The sequence below is a fragment of the Astatotilapia calliptera genome, chromosome 18 (genome assembly GCF_964374335.1).
Source record: "Astatotilapia calliptera chromosome 18, fAstCal68.1, whole genome shotgun sequence".
Taxonomy (NCBI): Eukaryota; Metazoa; Chordata; class Actinopteri; order Cichliformes; family Cichlidae; genus Astatotilapia; species Astatotilapia calliptera.
In genome coordinates this window covers 10,890,229-10,910,800 of record NC_137439.1, presented here as the reverse complement: position 1 = coordinate 10,910,800, position 20,572 = coordinate 10,890,229, and the positions used below count along the sequence as shown (strand labels likewise).

At 39.2% G+C, this 20,572-nt stretch overlaps 1 protein-coding gene across 1 annotated transcript; it reads right to left on the bottom strand.

The window, feature by feature from the left end:
* Positions 1-28: 28 nt before the first annotated feature.
* On the bottom strand, positions 29-16,912 carry miga1 (mitoguardin 1). The gene is made up of 16 exons (XM_026148635.2): positions 16,772-16,912; positions 14,770-14,926; positions 10,700-10,871; positions 9,374-9,492; positions 8,533-8,665; positions 8,247-8,383; positions 6,575-6,698; positions 6,273-6,367; positions 5,139-5,248; positions 4,895-4,967; positions 3,408-3,494; positions 3,204-3,302; positions 2,976-3,110; positions 2,805-2,858; positions 2,528-2,644; positions 29-2,085 (listed from the first exon to the last, which is right to left on the bottom strand). The coding sequence occupies exons 2-16, from the start codon at positions 14,866-14,868 to the stop codon at positions 1,867-1,869; spliced, it is 1,773 nt and encodes a 590-aa protein (XP_026004420.1). The 5' UTR covers positions 14,869-14,926; positions 16,772-16,912; the 3' UTR covers positions 29-1,866.
* Positions 16,913-20,572: the final 3,660 nt, after the last annotated feature.

The window sequence follows — 20,572 nt, the reverse complement described above, 5'->3', positions numbered from 1 at the left end:
CTTATTTCAAAGGAGGACATTCTCAGTCTTTATTTGCACACATTCAACTTTATTTCACCAATCGGTCAAAACAGGTAACACTTTAACATTGTATGATATGATCCCAGCTGAACAACAAACACTCGTTTCTTGTAACCTTTCTGGACTTAGTCTGGAAAAAAAAATCAGAACAAAGCAATCTCCATCCAGTCTATACGCATGTTTGAATTTCAGAAGTCTACAGCTTAAGAGATAAGTGCTCACGGTGATCTATTACGTATGTGAACACCTAAAATGCAAAACTTGAAAGTGGACCTATCCTCTTTTTACAGTGGTGGATGATTTTGCATTAATCATGGCTAAAGTTACTGAAGTCTATCTAATCCCGGTGAGCTCCATGTGTCATCAGTGAGAGCAGTTCTCTTCAACATGGTCATCTGAGACATGGTGATGAGAGCACAACAGCCCTGCCCATCTCGGAGGGAAAGCCAATCAGATAAAATCTGGCTTAATGCAGTATACCAAGATGGGGAATGACTGCTGGTGGAGCAGTGACATGGAATGAAACCAAGCTGGCTCAATGAGACTTTAATAGGCAGGACAAAATGTTTGCTGATGCAATCCTGCTGATCTTCACCTTAGTTCAGCTTGTATTGCTTTTTTTAAATTATTATAAATAGTTAATGACTAAGAATTACCAGACAAATGGGGATTATTTTGAACTTTGAATCATGCAAAGCTACACCAGTTGGGAGCAAGAATAATACTGTGCTCATTGACAGTTCTGTATGTCCACTTTTAAGACAACATTTGGAGATTGCAGTAGACTGACACCCCAGACTTGACTCTACATTTTCTACTTCTGTAGGAGCTTGAGCTTCAAGCATGCAGTGTATATTCTGTACACAGTAACTGATCTGCAGGACGGACATTAACACACTACAGTATTTTTTTAAAAACTTCCCAGATGATTGGAAACATGAAGACCGTGGGCTGACATTCAGCGACAAACACAAGGCTTGAATATTTGCATTTACAATAAGGCTTTCTGTGTTTCTGCCCGTCATGAAAAACAGAGCGGCACAAGTTGTACAGCAGCTGGGCAGATGTGCAGTCGCGATGTGTCGACTTAATATCATAATGGCTTTGGGAGCTTTGTGTGCTAAACTTTAATATTGCATAAAAGTTCTGTGGCTTGTAGTGTCAAAAAAACCAAAACAAAAACTTTCCCCCTTTCAAGTAAAGAAACTGAATCGCTGCATTTTATCTCCTATTCAGCACATTTCCACCTCTTAAACCGAGGCCCTTTGTTCAGCGAAGAGCAGCTCTGGGCATAAAGCATGTCCTCGCGTCTGTGAGAGCGATCACTAACCTATTAATGCATGCAGATGCTATTTCTACAAATAAGCTCTGAACCTGTCTGCTGTATAATAAAATAAATTACCTCTTCGTTCACAAACTGCTCTTAATGGCATTAAAATTCCCTCAATTTACATAACATAACACCTACTGCAACAGATTCCAAGCCTGCCTCAGTTTATTACTACACAAGTTCATATTTAATAAATATTATTGCTGTTCTCTTTGAACCTTTTAAAAGCGCTGCTATGGCACATTGAAAAGCGGCCAGGGGAATAAGAAGAGGAAGTGGAGGCCACACCAGAGACCGTGAGCATGCCTGAAGACAAACGGCTGGTTCAGTTTACGTGGATCCACTGACTTTGGACATCATGACACTGGCATGATGGGAGACATAATGAGTTGATTTCACAGACTGCAGGTGAGCTCACACCTACAGTTTCCTTTGGTCCAACATTTGGTATGAACTCACCCCTGAACGAATGCTGGGACTGACTTGTGTAATATTTAAAGACTTGGCCGTGTCTCTCACTGCACTCGTGCCTCCAGCAGGGCACTGGGAACCAGGTGCACCGGTGGTGAGTTACACCCATTCAGGTACCGCAGCGAGTCGGCTCCCAGGTAGGCGAGCAGCAGTTCCGAGCGTCGGTGGAGCAGCTGGAGCACGTCGTCCGCCAAACTCTCCACCGAGCAGTAACGCACTTTATCCAGATCAAAGATGTCTTTCAGGAAGTGCAGCACCTGGTCCTGCAGGAGAAACAGGACTCATGAGTAACTCAAAATTCATCATTAAGGGTGCAGGAAGGTCGTCAAATGTCGTCCACAGGGGGGAACGAGTTAAGACTGGGAGGTTCAGATTGTATAAGCTCTTTAGTCTTTTTCCTTTTCCCCTAATCATAATATGGTTTTTAAAATCAGGGGCAGATTTAAGGATCTCAGAATAGATATTACAATACAAAGAGTTGTAAAAGGCTGCTGACTCCCAGTCCTGCAAACATCCCAAATCTCAAACTTACACTTTTTTCTCAACTACATTTACTTTTAGTTAAGTACAAAAACTCGTTTAAAAGCAGTGGTTGAACAAGATTAATTCTCATTTTCGTTCCAAATTTAGTCTAAATCTCATCCACTGACACAAAACAGTCCATGTTTAAAACAGGACACTCGCAGATGTTCCTCATGTTCTAACCTTGAAGAAGCAGCACAAATCGTGCAGGGAGCCCTTTGGCCCCAGGAAGCCCCACGCCAGGACAGGGCCGATCTGTTCACACACGGAGTAGAAATGGGCGATGAAGCCGTCGGACACCTGAGAGACAAACGGCACAGAGGCGTTCAGATCTACCTGCTCATTTCTGTATTTATAGAAATAAGTTATTTTAACCCTACATCACATTTCAGGTAAAGAGATATTTCCTCCAGCGCCACCCTCCTGTTACTGTGCATTTTAAAAGACCTCAGACTCGTACCTTCATGTGCTGCCTCTTCTGCTTCAGCACTGACCAACAGCTTGATGCCACCGCCTGTGAAACAAATACATGTCAGATTCAATGAAAACTCACTTGTGTTAACTGCTTTGCCTTTCATGTGTCTCAGTGGTATGTATACATATGCAGGTGCTATTTTGTAGTTTTACTCACTGTCTCCTTGAAGGAGCTGTTGAGCCAGCGGTTGTTGATCACGTTCTGGATGGAGATGGGTGGATTCTCCAGGTCCTCGAAGGAGTCCATCAGAATGAAATCCAGCACGATGTCGTAGAAGTTTAGATGCTTCACCTGGTGAAGAATGTCAAGCAAAGAGAAGAAAGGAAAAATGCTGTTCGACCGATTTAAGTCGTGTTGGATCACAGGTCAGAGAATCACACTTACCCCCCGCGCGGCGAGTTCCAATTCTGTGTTTTCCCAGTGCTCTGTGTGCTCCAGGAAGGAAATCATCTCTTCAAACACTTCCTCAAATCTCTTTGGGCTCTGAAAACCGAACAGCAACATGTGAGGTGGAGAACAGCTCATACAATTAAATTTTTTTTTTTTATTTCTATTTTCTAAATCCGTTATCTGTATTTTCAGTTTTACCTTTTGTGCTTTGACTATAATGGAAGACAGTATTTTCTTTCCTGTGTCGGCCAGAAACGTCCAAGTTGTCCTGTCACACAAAATGAGCTGCAGACAAAACAAAATTCTTTAATTATTTTTAATTTTCAATACATAGTGAACAATAATCTACAGTTCAAAAATTACAACTGTGGTCTGGAATTCAATGAGCAGGAGGTCTGCAGTGTTTCTCTGGCTAATTCAACAGCAACACAGAAATACTATTGAGAATAAAGCCAAAATATCCAAACAGGCAATCAGGAAAAATGCCTTAATATTTTTAATTGGGAGCATTTATCTTACCCTATTAATTCAAGTCAAGTCAAAGTTCTATAGCACATCTTAAACAACAGGTTATACAAAATAAACACTATACCGAATAACAACAGTAAACTATACACTAAAAATAATAAAAGTCATAAGAAATTAAATAAGACTGTTTGCATGATCAAAGCCAGGGTTACCCTGTCACCTTAGTTTCACCTAATAATCTGCCCAGTAGTTTGAGAGCACTGGTCTATTACACGTCTTATGAGCTGTGAGTATATTCTTTACGTTTTGTGAGTGTGAGCCTGGTTCTGCTGGAGATTTCTTCCTCTTAAAAGAGAGCCTAGCAAAGTTTTGTCAGGGGGGCAGGTAGGGCATTAACAGTGAAAAGGGGGCACAAAGAAATACTTTTCTTTCTTATTGTCATGTCTAGCTTTTAATAAATAATTATCTGAATCTTACAACCAAAGTTTTCATCTGATGTAAAATGTATAGATTTGATATAGATGCATTTTCTTTTACGTGTGTATTAAATTAAAGTTGATTACGTCAGTTAAGCATTACGAGGCAGAGGGTGGTTCCCCATTTATTTTTCTTTTTTGTGTTCGGAGTTGGCGACCCTATTAATTAGGTTGCTTAATATATCCACTAAGTACTCTTTAAAACACCGGAATAGGGAGTATGCTGCAGGTTTAAGTTTATTAGATTGATCAGTATTGTTGATCTATGAAATATTTTGTATATTTTTTGCATACAGGTATAACAGAATAGCTTTAGTTTTGTTTTGTTTTTTATTTAAACCTGAGTATGAACTTATACAAAACACAGCAAGATATTTAAAAAAAAACATTTTATTGATTATAAAATACACTATATCGGATTTATATCGGTATCGGCAGATATCCAAATTTATGATATCGGTATCGGACATAAAAAAGTGGTATCGTGCCATCTCTAGTCTTTACCTTACAACATAAAGTGCCTTGGGGCGACTGTTGTGTGAAATAAAACTGAACTGAATTAAGCACAACAGATCAGATAACATAAAGCTACCTGACCCTTTTTCCCCCCTCCTTCAGCAAACATCCACATCAGGCAAACTCAGCCACAATATTCTAGTTTTACTGTTGTGCATCAGAAGTGGAGACTATCATTCATCTTAGCATACAGTCTTTGGTGAGCACCATCTTACTGAACCGTACCTGCCATGCCTGCCGCACACAGTGCAGCTTAGCCAGGAAATCCAAGTCCCCGAGACACTCCAGCATCTCAGTTCTGAGAGTGAAAATCAAGAGAAACCTCTCATTTAACTGCCAGCAGACGATCGGGAGAACAAAATAAGAAAGTTCATGCTGTCATGCCATCAAATTTCACAGTGGGACGATCACAACGCTGTACAAGTTTCCCTGACTGTCTTCTATACGACGTGTGTTAATGTCTGATTACCGCAGCACTCTGCAGGAGATACTGCCATCCTCAGCCATCTTCAGCGCCTCCTCATACAAAGGGTGATGTCCCAGAGTGAACACACTCCTCAGCTCTCTGTGCTCGGACATCTGAGGTGGAGACAGATAGCAAAGGCATTATGGACTGAACAATGAAGGGTACATAAGATGTTGTTATTCACAATGTTTTATTGTCTGCATGAAACCAAAAACAAGAAATGGTGAAATAAAAACATCATTTTTATTAAGAATTATTATTAAGAAACTAATATTAACGCATAAACTTTGCCCAGGCCAGAAAAAACAAAACAAAAGGCTGCTAATAATTTAATTGCCATTTCTAAAAGGATGTTTAACACACAATCCTTGTAAAGCATTGTTATCTTTCTGCAGGGAGGACGTTAAAGTCATTGGTGTGTAAACTTAGCTTGTACACTCTGTAAACACACCACCAGTGATTCTTAAGAACCAGTTTATTTTAGTGATATGTGGGTCAAGTGCGCCAGTAGCACCTTGAGCCCCCACTGAGACTTAATGAGTAAAGGCGATAAACAGAGAACTGGTAAACACCGGGTGGTGAACCCAGAGGAAGAGCAAAGCTTCCTGAGTCAAACTCCTGCTGCGAATCAGTCGGAGCTTTAAAGGTTCAGACAGTTTTAGTTTAAGACCTTTCCTGATTTCACCTCCTCTCCTCGTGCTTTGTTCCCAAACCACATGGCTGTGAACAAAGTGCTGTGGTTAACTAACCGAAGCAGGATCTCCTGATTTGTGACAAGTCGTGTATGTTTTTCATGTTTTACAAAGGTGGTGAAAAACTTCTGAATAGAAAGAAACCAATTCAGAATTTATATAAACAAAAACGTATGTTTGAATCACTCCTTCCTGCTTTTTTGTTCTTTAAAATGAAGGAAATGTAAATTTGAAAGAAATCCAAATGAGATTTGTTTTTTACTGAACCAAAATTAATTTTTTTTAAATGCTGTATTTTTAAATTTTTTTAATACTTTTCCTTGCAACCAAAAGCAAAATATCAAGACTGATTTATTTTTTTACCCTTTACACTAAACAACTGACAAAAAAAGCACTGTAGAAGAACTCCAGAGGTGTTAATGCGAGGATTTGGTGCTTCTGTTACCTCAGCTGCAGACACAAACGAGTCAGTGGAGGCGATGCTGATGCTGTCCCTCAGACAGGCGTCATCTAACTCTTCTCTGGACAAAATGTCTGCCACTGTGTAAGGGAAACAGAACAGGAATCGTCACACATATATTTACAATTTTATAAAAAAAATAAAAAAGAGTCCTCCAGCACACCTGCTCACACACACAAAATTATATATGTGCACTGGCTTCCTGCTTTGCTTCACGCTGTCTTTTACTGCTGTGCCTATTTTTCTGTGTTGGACAAAAAGAACTGCATAATGTTTCAGTGACTCACCCTGGCTGCTGCTGTGGGATGAGGGCTCTGACATCCCCAACACTCCCTCAAACTCCTCCTGGAGGCGGTAAGCCCTGTGCAGCAGAGCCTTCAGCCTGTGGATGAACTCTGCGCTGATGACGTCCTGAACACACAAACAATCAAAGAAACTTGACTCCTAACAATGTAAAGATTTGTCTTAATTTCGGTAGGGATAACCGAGTTCTCAGGCGCACTAGATAAGAGTTGTGCAAACCATCAGGTTAAGCTGCTGGTTTGAGACTTAAAAAATATCAGATTCTTGAAAATTTGTTCAGTAGACCAAATGTAAAATGTAGAAAATAGCATTTTTTCTTATTTTAAAAGAGTATTTGCAGCTCTTTCTTGGGAATCTCATGTGACCTCATTTCTAAGTAGCTTTAAAAACGCATTAGATCGTACTGGCTTTCCTTGACACAAGTCAAAGCTGCAGCCCGAGCTGTGTTTGGGTGCAGGCTTAACTACTGATTCAAAACCCCTCCAATCTCGTTAGAGACCCAATTAGTGTGCTGTTATGCAATCCAAACTCTGACACACAGGTGGGCTGTCAGTGCTGGTTATTCCGGTAGTTAGCGACCTGTAGTCTCATCTGCATTGTGTCTGTGGGCAGCATGATCTCTAAAACTCTACCTTCCTCTGGTATTAAAGAACAGAGCACAGAAAATATTGGTGGGATGTGAATCAATACATCTACTGTTTGGTATCAGACAGATGTTATGCAACCGTTTTCTTTTTTGAGAAAGAAAACACATATGAGCTATTTGCATGTTGCGCCAAAAGAGGTATTTTATGGCAATTCTACAAAAGTCATTTTAAAAATGAAGAGCCCACTTATTTTACTGGTTTACTTTTTCCAAAGGATGTCTGGACTCTCACTAACTGATCTGTACTGTGTCAGAGCATGGAGGTTAATCAAAGTTAACCTCCTTCCACTAGGTTGATCGCTGCATTCTGCGCTATGACATGATGACATGGCATGATCACCAACTACGCTCAAGCACACAACTCCAACGCTTCCTCAACTCCATGGAAAACTGCTGTCTTTCTGAACAAATCTATGAGGCATGATTGAGATCGGGGCTTCTAAAAATGCTCCAATTAATCCACAGCATGCATAAAATTATGAACCTAGTTGTGCTCTCCAAGAGGACCTTTCAAGCTGTGCTGTAAATGCATGTAAGAAAGAGCAAGGGAGCTTAAAAGAGCTGACATGGCGAAACAAACTGAAGCATACTTGGGCCTCGTTAAGATCGATGTGAGAGCAGGCCGGATGCAGAAGTGAGGAAGAGTGATGGTACAAGAGGATTTAACTCAGACTCTTCTTAGGTGAAGCGTTTAAGGCACGGCCAAAGGAGGAGATTATGTCTCTCTCAGCTGGTTTGGGAAAAACCTCTGTGCTCATAGGGAGGTCTGGGGGATTTCTGCGAAATGGACCCAAATGGATGGTTGGACCTCTTTTCTACTCAGTCATAGTTATGTAATCAGTAGAATAATTCTTCTGAATTAGGGGGAAATTTTGGTCTCAGTAATTTGCACCACACCTGTTGTGTACACATGTCAACAACATACATCTTGATACCATTTGCACTCAGACTGTGCTTCTCTTGTTTTGGCTACAGTCTACAATAAGACTTGTATGGAGTGTTTGTCTCACCTCCATGCTCTGCTCAGCAATGGTGTCTCCAGCTCCAATTTTGACTGAGGCACAGCTCGCATCGTCCTCAGCATGCCTGCTCCTGAATGTCAGCGCCTCCTCCCACCGCCGCAGGGCCTCCTCGAATAAATCCATACCTGAGAGAAACACACACAGACTGAGTCTCCGAAAGCAATCAATGACTCAGCACCTCCAATTTTAAACACTGCAACCCACCAAAAACTATTACAGTACATTCAAACAGTATTACTGGATACTGGTACATAGTACACAGAGGTTTCTTTACCCATTAGGTACAGGTTCTCAGGTGTGGTGACAGGTAGGTTGAGCACACTGCAACTGTCAGCATCCTCCACTCCGTCCCAACAGGTGGAGTCATTTGCACAGGTACTGCTGCTGGATGAGTTCAAGCTTTTTACCTGCACAAAAACACAAAAGCAGAACAAAGTCGAACAAACATCAACAAGTTTTACTAATACAAGACTGGAAATGATGAAATTAAACAGACATTACATTAATTTAATGTGTTTTTGGTTACAAAGATAATGATCCTACATAGGCACCACCTAAAAAGAACACATCATTAGTAAATACTGTTTACAGCATCTAATACTTAAAGGTTCATCGTATAATTTAAGGTTCCCTGTTCTTCTGAACATGAGACAAACGACACTCAGTTTTTTTTCCTGTTTTTTCACCAAGTTAATGAAAAAATGAAGACAGACCCCACTTAACTTCTGCTTTTATTATTAATGCCCACTAAGGGTTATTTAATCCTGAGTGATGATATGCCTGTCAGATCCTGAAGCTTACTCAAAGAATAAACTTAAACTTTATTTTCAGTGGTTGCTTTGGTACTCCTGCATGTTATTTTTTAAGGAATAAAGAAATCATCACGAGTCCTAAAGGCAGTAAATATTCACCACCTCTGGTTTGTGGATTTTAGGAGTATATGAACAAAAACATGTCAGACACAAAACATAAACAAGTTAAGTTTTCTTCTTTAATTTCAAAGCTTTCCAGGTAGTATCACATAAATATTTTTGCATCATGTCTCCTGGTTATGTCATTTCAGATAAAATTTATCTTTAAATGCAGTCTAAACACACTCCGTGCTCTTATCTTACCGAAGCCAGGCTCATGACAGATCCAGACAACTTCCTGTAACCTCCTGCAATGAGAACCAGATCAGAGGAGTAGCCATTCTTGGAGTTGAGGGAGAGCGTGATGTTTTGGCTCGTATTATCTGAGAAGATAAAGATGAGAGTTCAGAGATGAGGTTTCACAGAAAGATCCGACTATAATACCAGGATTACACAGTGGACATGTCAAATTTAACATCTGGGTAACTTTTTCTGGAAAGCCTCCATGGTATTTTAATAATTAACTTTGCTGAAGCCGTTTTTTGCCAATTTGATTCAAACACAGCAAACAAAGGTGTGCTTTGATTTACACACAGTGATACAGTGAAAGTCCGAGTGGGGACAAAGGTGGAGAAAAGGCATCAGACAGGCAGCTCGTTGAGAAACGCCTGTTCAAAAGGTCTTTGCAAGAGAAATAGATGTGGCAGCAAATACTCAGCTGACTGTGAATGCCAACAATCCAGATATCAGATAGATGCCAACATTTAATTTAACTTTCGTGCTACAATAAACAGAGCTGAGGGTAACAGACCCATTGCTAAACAATCAAGCAGGTAGCTTATAGTTACTAAAGAAAATAAAAATCAATGCATCCTAGTTTTTCCACAATATTTTACTTCATGCTATAAATGGGGAATAAACACCCTGAAGCCTCTCTCTGTGCTCATATAGCACAGAAGCAGCTCCGCCATTCTTTCTGTGCCACTGCACAAATTAATGTATCAGCCCAACCAACTTCTCTGTCAGAAACCCAGCACGAGTGTTAGGTTAGCGGATGTTCCCAGAATGAAATCAGGTTTGAAAAGATCCTCCTGTCATTGTTAAAACCTCTGTAAACATTTTCCCTTTATTAAACCTAAAACTACTTTTGGCTGCTCGCTCATTCAAAACAGGCTGGCCACAGCAGATAAGTCTGCATGTTTGATTTGGAAACGTTTTCCTCCTCCCAGGACCAAACCCGGGATCATTAGCGTCTTGGGTGATGCTGTAAAGCTATACACTATGGACCCACTAAATCTATTGTATCAAAAAGAAAGGAAATGCTCTCTTAAACTGCTCAGCTGACTTCCCTTAATTCATCGTTTCTTTTAAGTTCTCTTTAGGACTCTAATCTTCCTGGAGGAGATTAAATGAGTTAAACCATTTATCTAGAGCCTGCCTTTTCAAAGTTCAAAGTAATACAGGAGTGGCCTCGCACGTCAGTCTTGTTACATCACACACCAGTAACTGGGCTGACACTAAATGGAGATCACAGGCCAGTGAGCTGCTGGTTGAAGAGGAAAGAATTAAATCAGTGTGAGGAGATCTTACCATTCTCTCCTGCGGCTGGGGGGTGAAACTCTAAACCAGCCTGCTCCCAGTGCTGTGGATGAACCTTCTTTCTGCCCTTCCTCCTCTGGAAACGTCGAGCGAGGAAGAGGAGGGAGACAGCACCAAAGGCTGTGGCAACTACCAGTTTCTTGGTGTCTGTGCTGACGCTCACCTGGGGAAAAGAAAGAGAAGAAGAGCATCAACTCAGATTTTCATACACCCCAAATGTTTTTATTCTGTACGTTGTCAATATATGCACTGCATCACATGCAGATTTTAATGATTTAAAGTCTGTTTTCCGGCAGCTTTTCATCCTGTACTTTGTAAAAGAATCATAACCTTTTTTGTGAGCATACAGATTAAAAATGAATTGACACATACCGAGGACCTCTTTATATACAACACAGGGACAAAAGCCTTTTCTAGAATAGAATAGAATTAAACTTTATTGTCATTGCACATGTCGCAAGTACAAGGCAACGAAATGCAGTTTGCATCCATCCATCAGTGCTTTAGCCATGATATAGATATATTACAAAATATATATTAGCAATAATATATTTATATAGATATTACAGAAATGGGTCTGTTATAGGTATAAGGGTACAAAAGTGGGTATGTTACAATTTATTTTAATAAACTCAGCCGTCTGCTCCTTGCTATCTAAAATATAACAGGACACCGGAGTATATTCTGGAGCATCTCACACTTCTGATAATCAGCTGTCTGCTTGACGTTTATTCAGCTGTGTAAAAACTATAACTTTAATCTCAGACAAACTGATTTACTCAGGAACAAATAAAATACTGAAAAAAGCCAAACAATAACATTTTTAAGTTATCTAAGTTACTTATATATCATGTTTAACCTGAGTAGCGAAAGATGGCGGTGGGTTTGAAAACGATTTGCCGGGAGTCCGGTGTTCTCGCGGGCTCTAGTGAGCCTTGAACCCCGGCTAGCTATCGAGCTAGTGGGTAACAGACGTCTCCGAAAACGTCGGAGCGCTTTTGAAATATTTGGTGTCTTATTAAAACTGAGCAGATATTTGAAGTTTACACAGCTACATTTCCGCCTGAAAATATTTTAAACGTTTATTTTGTGACCCAGAAAGAATAATAGGAGTAACATTAAAACTAACTAGCTGCTGCCATTGTTGAAAACTGAGCAGGGCCGCGATGGACCGCGCTATGAATTCTGGGACACAGCTGCTTCTTCTTCTTCGGGGTTTAACGGCAGCTGGCATCCTTGTACATGCAGTGCTGCCATCTTCTGTTTCAGTCCGTTATCACACTCTTAAATCCTACTCCTTATTCCTGCATCTTTTGGGATATTACAAAGCTTCAAACGACAACTATTAAATTAGTCGTAGACGATTTTGATAGTCGACGTAATCGTGACTAGTCGACTAATCGAGGCAGCCCTAATGTTCAGTCCATTATTTTAACGTGGGTCAGATGTCAGGAGGCAGAAGAACATAAACAAAGAAAAATACAAAAACAAAGATGAATAAATAGACAAAATAATTATGAAATGATGCAAGGGATAGATTAGTTTGCTGCGGATGCTCCATTTTTAGTCCTGTTTGAACTGATAGATTTCCCTCCTTTGTTTTCATGAATACAACCCTGCCCATTATTAGCAGATGGCACTGTGTTATAATTTTGTTATAGACAACTTTATCTTAAAGTATCATATACACAATAAAATGTCAAAATTATATATATATATAAAAAAATAATAATAGTGAAAACATATTTTCCCCTCTACAGTAAGAAGACCAGGTCTAACAGTCATGCTGACATTTCTGACAATCAGTCAGGAGAACGAGATAAAACAAACAGACACCGTGCAAAAACATCAAAACACACCCAACGACACCATGCCAAACCAAAAGCAACCAGGTGCCTTTCATACACTACGCCCTACAGGTAAAACTGCCCTTTAGAAAAAACAGAGTGTGTCACGGGTGTTACAATTCTAAAACCACGACAAATGTCCAGATATCATGTCACGGTTCCACTTTCCTGTACTTCCCACATGTAGCTGTTCATGTCCAGTTAACTCATTCACTGCCATTGACGTCTATAGCCGTCAATGGCAGTGAATGAGCCAATGGGTTTAACTCATTCACTGCCAACGGCTGGCAGTGAATGAGTTAAAGCAAGGCAGTGCGATGTTTAAAGTGGGTTTTTTTGGAATATACAATGAATAGTTTATTTTTTTAATGAAGTATATTGTTTTTCTTCAAAATTAAATCAAGATAACATTACTAAGCCTGCGGTGAAAATACATTTTTCCCCTTTGTTTTTTGCCTCTGTCAGTGCGCACCAGGGTGGCTGTGGATACAATATAGCTTCCCATCACCAGTGTGTGAATGTGTGTGTGAATGGGTGGATGACTGGATGTGTAAAGCGCTTTGGGGTCCTTAGGGACTAGTAAAGCGCTATATAAATACAGGCCATTTACCATTTAATCATTCTCATAAAGACACACCAAACCAAACAGTTGAACAGCCTTAAAAAACCCCAACAAACATAAAACATAAAGATGGAATACTGATCCCAACATCTAAAAATTGATCCCAAGTTTCTTTGTGCGTTTCAACAGTCACAATAATATTATAGGGCTGTAAGAAAAAAATAATTTGAATGAAATTATAACTCTGGCTTGCAGAAATGATTAAAAAAAGATAATGGAGATAAACGATCTTCAATGTTGTTCTTGTTCTGTTTTTTTTTAGCCCCCCCAAATACATACTACTAAATAAATAACCAATCCATTGACCATTTCTACTTTCTCAATCATCCTTGATTTAATGAAAGTTCAAGGAAACCCTCTGTTAGCCATTTTTTAAGTTAAATAAATCCAAAATGTTTCCAAAGATTAGTACATTTTTCTGACCAAGTACTGCCCAAGGTAATTGGCGTTATAATTTTTGCCATAATCTTATAGTATTAAACAACTTGTGAAAGATGGAAAGGAAGGAGCTGCATTCAGTGCAACACTTGTCTGCCCGATGAAAAGTTAACTGAGGACGCATGCCTCAAAGTCTAACGGATACTGAGGTAATATGAGGCAGCGCAGACGACCCGCCATCCGCCTGTCACATAAATGTTAAATAATCAATTTCAGATAGTGTTTGTAGCCCTCTCCGTTTATATTTAGACACACAGACGTAGCTGCTGCAAATTCTCAACAACTCAGTAGGTATGACAACAGCCATAATATTGACTTTTTAAAAGGTCACTAAATGGACTGGGATGACTGAATAGTGCTGCCAGTGCTTGTACAAGCTGTATTCATAACCGCTGCCATCACGTGTCAGGCATGTTCCAACCAGAATATTCTAATCATATCAGATCTGCTACGTGACTCAGGCCACACAAAGACTGTCGCCTTCTGCATAAACACAATAACATGTGTTTATGCGGGTAAATGAAGAGAAATACCAGAGATTCAACACCCTACAGCCACAAGGACCAAGAAAGAAAGTGAAACTGGGGGGAAAAACACCTAAAATACTGACGTGCAAACTACTACTTCACATTTTTGTAAATGTAACAGAAGTCATTCTTAACTTGTTTAAGGAGTTCTACATAAATTGTTTTTATAAGAACTTTCAGTTCAGGAAAATAAGTTTGCATGAGCTTCTTTAAAACCAGCATGCTTTGAAACGCATTTGCTAGAAAACTGGCCGAGCTGCTCAGTATCTCTCCATCACACGAAGCCTTTAGCTGAACAACTAAACTGCTCAAACAGGTGGTAGACGTTCACATGTAAACAGATACAGCTGCTGGCTCATCTCATCAGGTTTTAAAGGAAAATGATAAACAAGGCAGTTCCATATCCTCTCACAGTGTGTTCCTCTTAATAGAAATATTTCTTACTACACTAATAAATTAAATAAAAATAAAAAAAGAGTGGCAATATAGGTCAAAAGAAAGTGAATAGTCTATATATAGTTCCAATATGAAGGGTCTAATATGAAGTGAATAAATAATTCATTCTTGTAAACCATGCAGTGTGGATATTCTGATAGCTGCTAAGAGCACGTTGAAAAGCATCCTCACCTGTGTCAGGGAGCTGTAGACGGACAGTGGCAAGTCAACCATACGCAGAGCTGCAGTCCTCATGGACAGCTGTGAGCTCGTGAGGGTCTCATGTGTCATTGTGACGCTCTGCCCATGACTTGGCAGCTCCCTTATCTTCGACACCGCTCTGTGCAAGCTGAAGAGGATGACATTAAGGGATTTAACCTTGGAAGCTCAGGAAGGGGATATAATGACACTAATACACAAAGCTGTTGGTATTCTGTATGTACTGCTAGGAATACCTTGCTTAAAGTGAGTGAGCAGCCAGTTTTAATGGCATAATATATAATTAAAAGTCAGGGGAAAAAAGCCTGATAACATGCAAACTTTCATTCTTAAACATCACACACTAGAGGATTGCCATGAAAGAAAAGCCTGTAAAATGTATCAGATGCAGTGGTGTCGGTTAATTAAAACAAAACAAGTCCAATCTGATCCCGACCCTCTCAGAATCAGCTCATTCTTTGTACATGTAGCCATGGAAAATTACTTTATCTTCATACTATAAATATTTTCTGAGTTAGGAGCCTTCACAACATGAGTGCAACAGACCGAAACATGAAATTCTCAGGGTTGAAAAACACCTTCTAAGCTTGGTTAAAAACAACCACCAAATCACGTTTACACCGAGTCAAATTGTCACAATTTGGAGTACTGAGAAGTTGAATTTGTGTACTTTTGCTGTTGAAACCATGAAATATCCCATGACACCGAAGCTATAATTAGTTGATTTTGGCTTTTGAGTGTGCACTTTGGCTGGGTGCAAAACTGATTCTCTTACAGCTTTTAAAAAGCTGAGAAAGTGTTTCTAAGCCTAGAAAGCTTCATGTGTTTAGCTCTTGTACTTAATAAGTTATAAGGGCTAAATTCATGGATTTTTAAAAAAAAATCAACCCCGTTTACTTTGAGGACTGTAACAATTTTAATAGAACTGAGGTAAAAAATGAAAAATGTTTGTATTACTTAATTAAATATGCACACTTCCATCTAACAGCCAAGTCTAAGTCTGCACAAGACACTCACAGCTGGACGATCCAGCCATTTAAAGCAAAGCCTGAGCCTCATACAGTGCTCGTTGTTAGTCGTAGATGTTTAAAGTTTGCTTGTGTAAGGGTTATGATGTTTGTCAGAAGTATGAGAGTCTGAGAGCCTGAAACTGCAATAACAGAGGTTCAGTTCATTTTTATTTCAAACATATACATTCACCAACATTTCATAAAATCTTTCCATGCAGTTGTTTGAAAAGGAGTAGGCAGAAGAATATACTTATTTAGCCCTACCCCCTCAGGTTTACATCCTCATCATCTAAATTTGAACAACAAAAACGTATACAATGCCTTCAACTTAGAACATAACATCACAAAAAATATTTTCTCATGTTCAACTAAAACTATATTTAGATTTGCTAATTTGCAGAAGAAAATAAACATCAGTTTTAAACATCAGGTAAAAAACCCTTGTGATTTTCTGGGGAAAAAAACCAACCCATAACTTTTAAAAAGTCTAGGTAAGCAAAGGAAAACTCTTTAGTGTTATATAGGTTTAACATAAAAAGCCTTCGGACTCCACATTAATAAGAGTCCTTACGGATTTTTGTTTTTATTTTAATTAATTACTGCTTTATTTCTCATCTATTCTGAATCATTTGCGTATTTTTATATTCATTATGATATTATTTTAAATGTTAACGGATTTTATCTTCCTCTTCAGTAAGTTCAGTAAGCAAACAAGACACATAAGATCCCCCCCACCTCCCCAGGAGCATCTAAAGTGTTTTCACTGGGGCAAAACGTTGACACCGATAATAATCACATAAGCACATGGTTAAGAAACGCCAACCCGAAGAGCTAACGGCTAACAAGGCTACCGGGGTTAGCTAAATCTATTAAACCAGCTGAAAATAAACACTGTGACAGACAAACTCGAGCTCATCTCTTAGCTGAATGGGACAACATGAAAGCATACATGAATTCAGCGGTACCTTTTTAATATTCCTCCGCAGACACAGCTCCACTGTTTCACTTGGTCCTCGGGCTGACCTCGGCAGCCGCACAGTGAAGGACTCCAGCACCAGCCTGGATTTTCATAATAAAAGCATGTTCGCGCTCAACGTGACTGTGGGCTCCTTGCGCCCTCTTACGGTGTGCCTGTATACACTACAGATTACTACATATATCTATCAGAAATATTAACAGAAATATCAAGACAAAGTTTTACAATAAAGAAAATAAGAAAAATAAAGAGGAAAACAAAGAATCAAACGTTAATTTTAAAAAAAAGTGTGATTTTAATCTTTACAAAATGTACTGCATTTTAAGCCGTGATGGACAAAGTTTCCCCATATTCATGTTTTAAAGTCGTTCAAACAAAATTAATTAGTAATCTGTTATTATATATGACTGACCCGGCATGCTCCATCCCTGCTGTTTTAAGTATTCTGGAGAACTTCAGTTCGTTTTCAGGTTATAAATTAAATTTGGGGAAAAGTGAGTGTTTTCCTGTTAATACGGCAGCACGTCAACTTCAACAGTCTGATCTGCCCTTTCGTCTCAGTCCATCTGGGTTTAAGTACTTAGGGATTAACGTGACTCGCTCTTTAGCTGGCCTTAAATCAGCAAATTTGTCTCCTCTTATATCAAGGATCACATCTGATATTCAAAGGTAATCTCCCCCTTTCTTTAATCGGTAAGATTAATGTTGTTAAAATGAACATCTTACCAAAATTTTTATTTTTATTTCAGTCAATTCCCTTATTTTTGCCGAAACATTTTTTTGTTTCACTGGACAAGATTATTGGTTCTTTCATTTGGGGAGGGAAGCCACCTAGGGTCTCTAAAACTTTGCTGCAGCGATGCAGATTTAGTGGAGGACTTGCGTTACCTAATTTTTTAGTCTACTACTGGGCCGCTCACATCCATAAACTTTGCTACTGGCTAAAATCTTCTGGTTCCTCGTGGTGTAAATTGGAGCTATCATCATGTAAGGGCTCATCTTTACCGGCTTTGCTCTATTCCTCTTTACCCGTTAGACCCTCTCTGTACACTGATAATCAGGTGGTTCTTAACACACTCAAAATCTGGTTTCAGTTTAGACGTCACTTTAATTTTGTAATGCCGTCTTCCTCGGGTCCTCTAAGCGACAACCATTTGTTTCCCCCTTCACTTTTGGACTCGACATTTTCAGTGTGGTGTGACAAGGGTATAAAACAGTTCAAACATTTATATGTGGATGGTGTTTTCGATAGTTTTCCCAACTTGTCTTCTCGTTATAATCTCCCTATTACCCATTTGTTTCGCTATTTTCAAATTCGAAATTTTGTTGCCAAGTGTTTCCCAAATTTCCCCTTTACCTCCAGAACAGCAGTGGGAAACTACGTTATCATTTATTCCTCATCACAGAGGAACCATTTCGAAACTCTATGATGCTATTCTGTCTTTTAGTAACCACTCTAATGTTAAGCTTAAGTGTACATGGGAAGAAGAACTGGGATTTCGAATACATGAGGAGTCTTGGGAACAGGCTATAGCGAGAGTACGATCTTCCACCTCCTGTGCTCGTCTTGGACTTATTCAATTTAAGGTCATACACAGGGTGCATTTTTCTAAGTCTAGACTTTCTGAATTGTATCCAGAAGTGGAAAATAAATGTGATAAATGCCATGGTTCTCCTTGTCACCTCGGCCACATGTTTTTTCTGTGTCCTGAGCTACAAGGTTTCTGGACAGGGTATTTTGCTATTTTGTCAACTGTTCTTGGGGTAACTCTTCATCCTTGTCCTCTGATTGCTGTATTTGGGATTCCTGTTCGCTCACTTACACTTGATTCCACACAAAAGGACATTATAGCCTTCACATCCCTACTAGCGAGACGTCTAATATTGTTGCATTGGAAGTCTGTTAAGTGTCCTACTATTTCCCGGTGGCTTAAAGATGTCATGTTTTTTTTTAAACTTGAAAAAATTAAATATACGTTGAGGGGTTGCACAGCCAAATTTTTTCACAAGTGGCAACCCTTTATCTCTTATTTTGCTAGTCTAGAGGTATTGCCTGTTTAACTCTACTTTTGTTACTGTTATATTCCTCTAATATGTTTGATGGTTGTGTTGATCTGTGTGGGACTGGGGGGGGGGGGGGGGGGGGGCGTTGTGGGGTTTTTTTCATATATATGTGTTACTTAGGAAAATTGTATTTTGGTAACTGCAAGTACTGTTGTTTTCTTTTTTCAATAAAAATATTAAAAAAAAAATTAATTAGTAATCGATAAACATGAACATTTTCTTCTTCTTCTTGCTGCTCCCTTCAGGTGTCACCACAGTGGATCAGTCTGCCTCCATCTCATTCTCCCTGTATGGTCTTCTGTCACACCAACCCTCTACAACTACAAAACTTCCTCTTTTTTGCCTGCCTGGCAGCTCCATGTTCAACATCCTCTTTTTAATGTATCCACTATATTATATATAGAAAGGAAAAGTTGTGCCTTTCAAAGTCATCTATCAAAGGAATAAACCGAGGAAATGGAACGATGAATAAATGAAAAAACTAAAGAATGATTATCACTGAAATTAGATAAGAAATACTACCAGACCACGACACAAAAATCAGCCTGTTGTTCCAGGTCCTGCACAGCTGCTCCTCATCAAGAAGTGTGGTGGTTGTCTGTGAGGAGGAAAGAATTGTTACTGGTACTGGGAGCAAATAAGGTCTACTGTTGAGGAAAACTTAAGCAAATGTGTGTGCAAAGTCTAAAGGTAAAGGTTGGTGCAAAGAAGTTGCTGCTAAGACATGATTACTCACCTGTCTTTTCTGTGTCCTCTCCAGGGTGTTTGGGCAAATGTTTCCCTGGGATCCGGACACTATTTAAAGGTTGTAGGAGAGGCCATGGATTAAAGGAGTGTGTTTTTGGTCTTCCTCACTGTAAATCCAGCCGCAAAAGGCCGCCTTATCACACAGACTTGGGATCATAGATAGAACTTTGGGGCTGATGCCATCAGAAAAAGCAGCCTTGCTCTGGTTTAGTTTCTCCAAATGTCTCTTAACTTGTTGATTAATTTATTCTTATGTATTATTTTCTTTGGTATGTGTTTAATCTTTTTTATTTTTATTTTTTAAGAAATCTGTTCTCATTCATGCTGTGTGAAACATGGTGGTATAATAACTCTCTACCTTTTGGGTTAATATCTTTGCATTAAATCAATTGTATAATCATATATTTCTATCGCCATGTTTTGCTTTTTGCTATTTTTGTAAAGCTGTAAAATAATAATAACAATCTTCATCATTTGCTTAGCCAAAAAGAAGTGGACAGCAATACAGTTGAAGTACTTAGCAGTCCAGCTGTGTGAGCATCACACTGTAACATAATCGCTCATTAATGTTTATAATCCATTTATAAGAACATTTTGGGACATTAGATGGTGCCACACGAGCGCGATCTGATAGTGGAGCTTTTCTACTGGTGACTGGGGTGGTTGGATCCACGCAGAGGGGATTTCTTCACTATGAAAACACTAGATGGCGCTTGGGATGGGTTTATTACAGGGCATGTTGTCTTTAATGATCACCAAATCATTCTTTTTCCTTTATTGCTACCCATTTTGTCCTTCATGTAAGTGAACTGAAAAAAGTTTAAAGACGCTGGCAGTTTTTTCTCTAATAGTCCATAACTGTCCCATCACATCCGATCCTCAATATTGATAAGAGCGGATCACTAGGCTCAAAAGATAATTAATATTTGCTTTTATGTGACTTACTAATTGAATAATCTACAGTGAGGCTATAATGCTG

Excerpts from the sequence above, each read along its gene's own strand:
- miga1 (XM_026148635.2), bottom strand. The coding sequence starts at position 14,868 with ATGACACATGAGACCCTCACGAGCTCACAGCTGTCCATGAGGACTGCA. Across the intron at positions 4,968-5,138 it reads ATCTCCTGCAGAGTGCTGCG|AACTGAGATGCTGGAGTGTC; the intron begins GTAATCAGACAT and ends TTTCACTCTCAG. Across the intron at positions 3,303-3,407 it reads TTATAGTCAAAGCACAAAAG|AGCCCAAAGAGATTTGAGGA; the intron begins GTAAAACTGAAA and ends TTCGGTTTTCAG.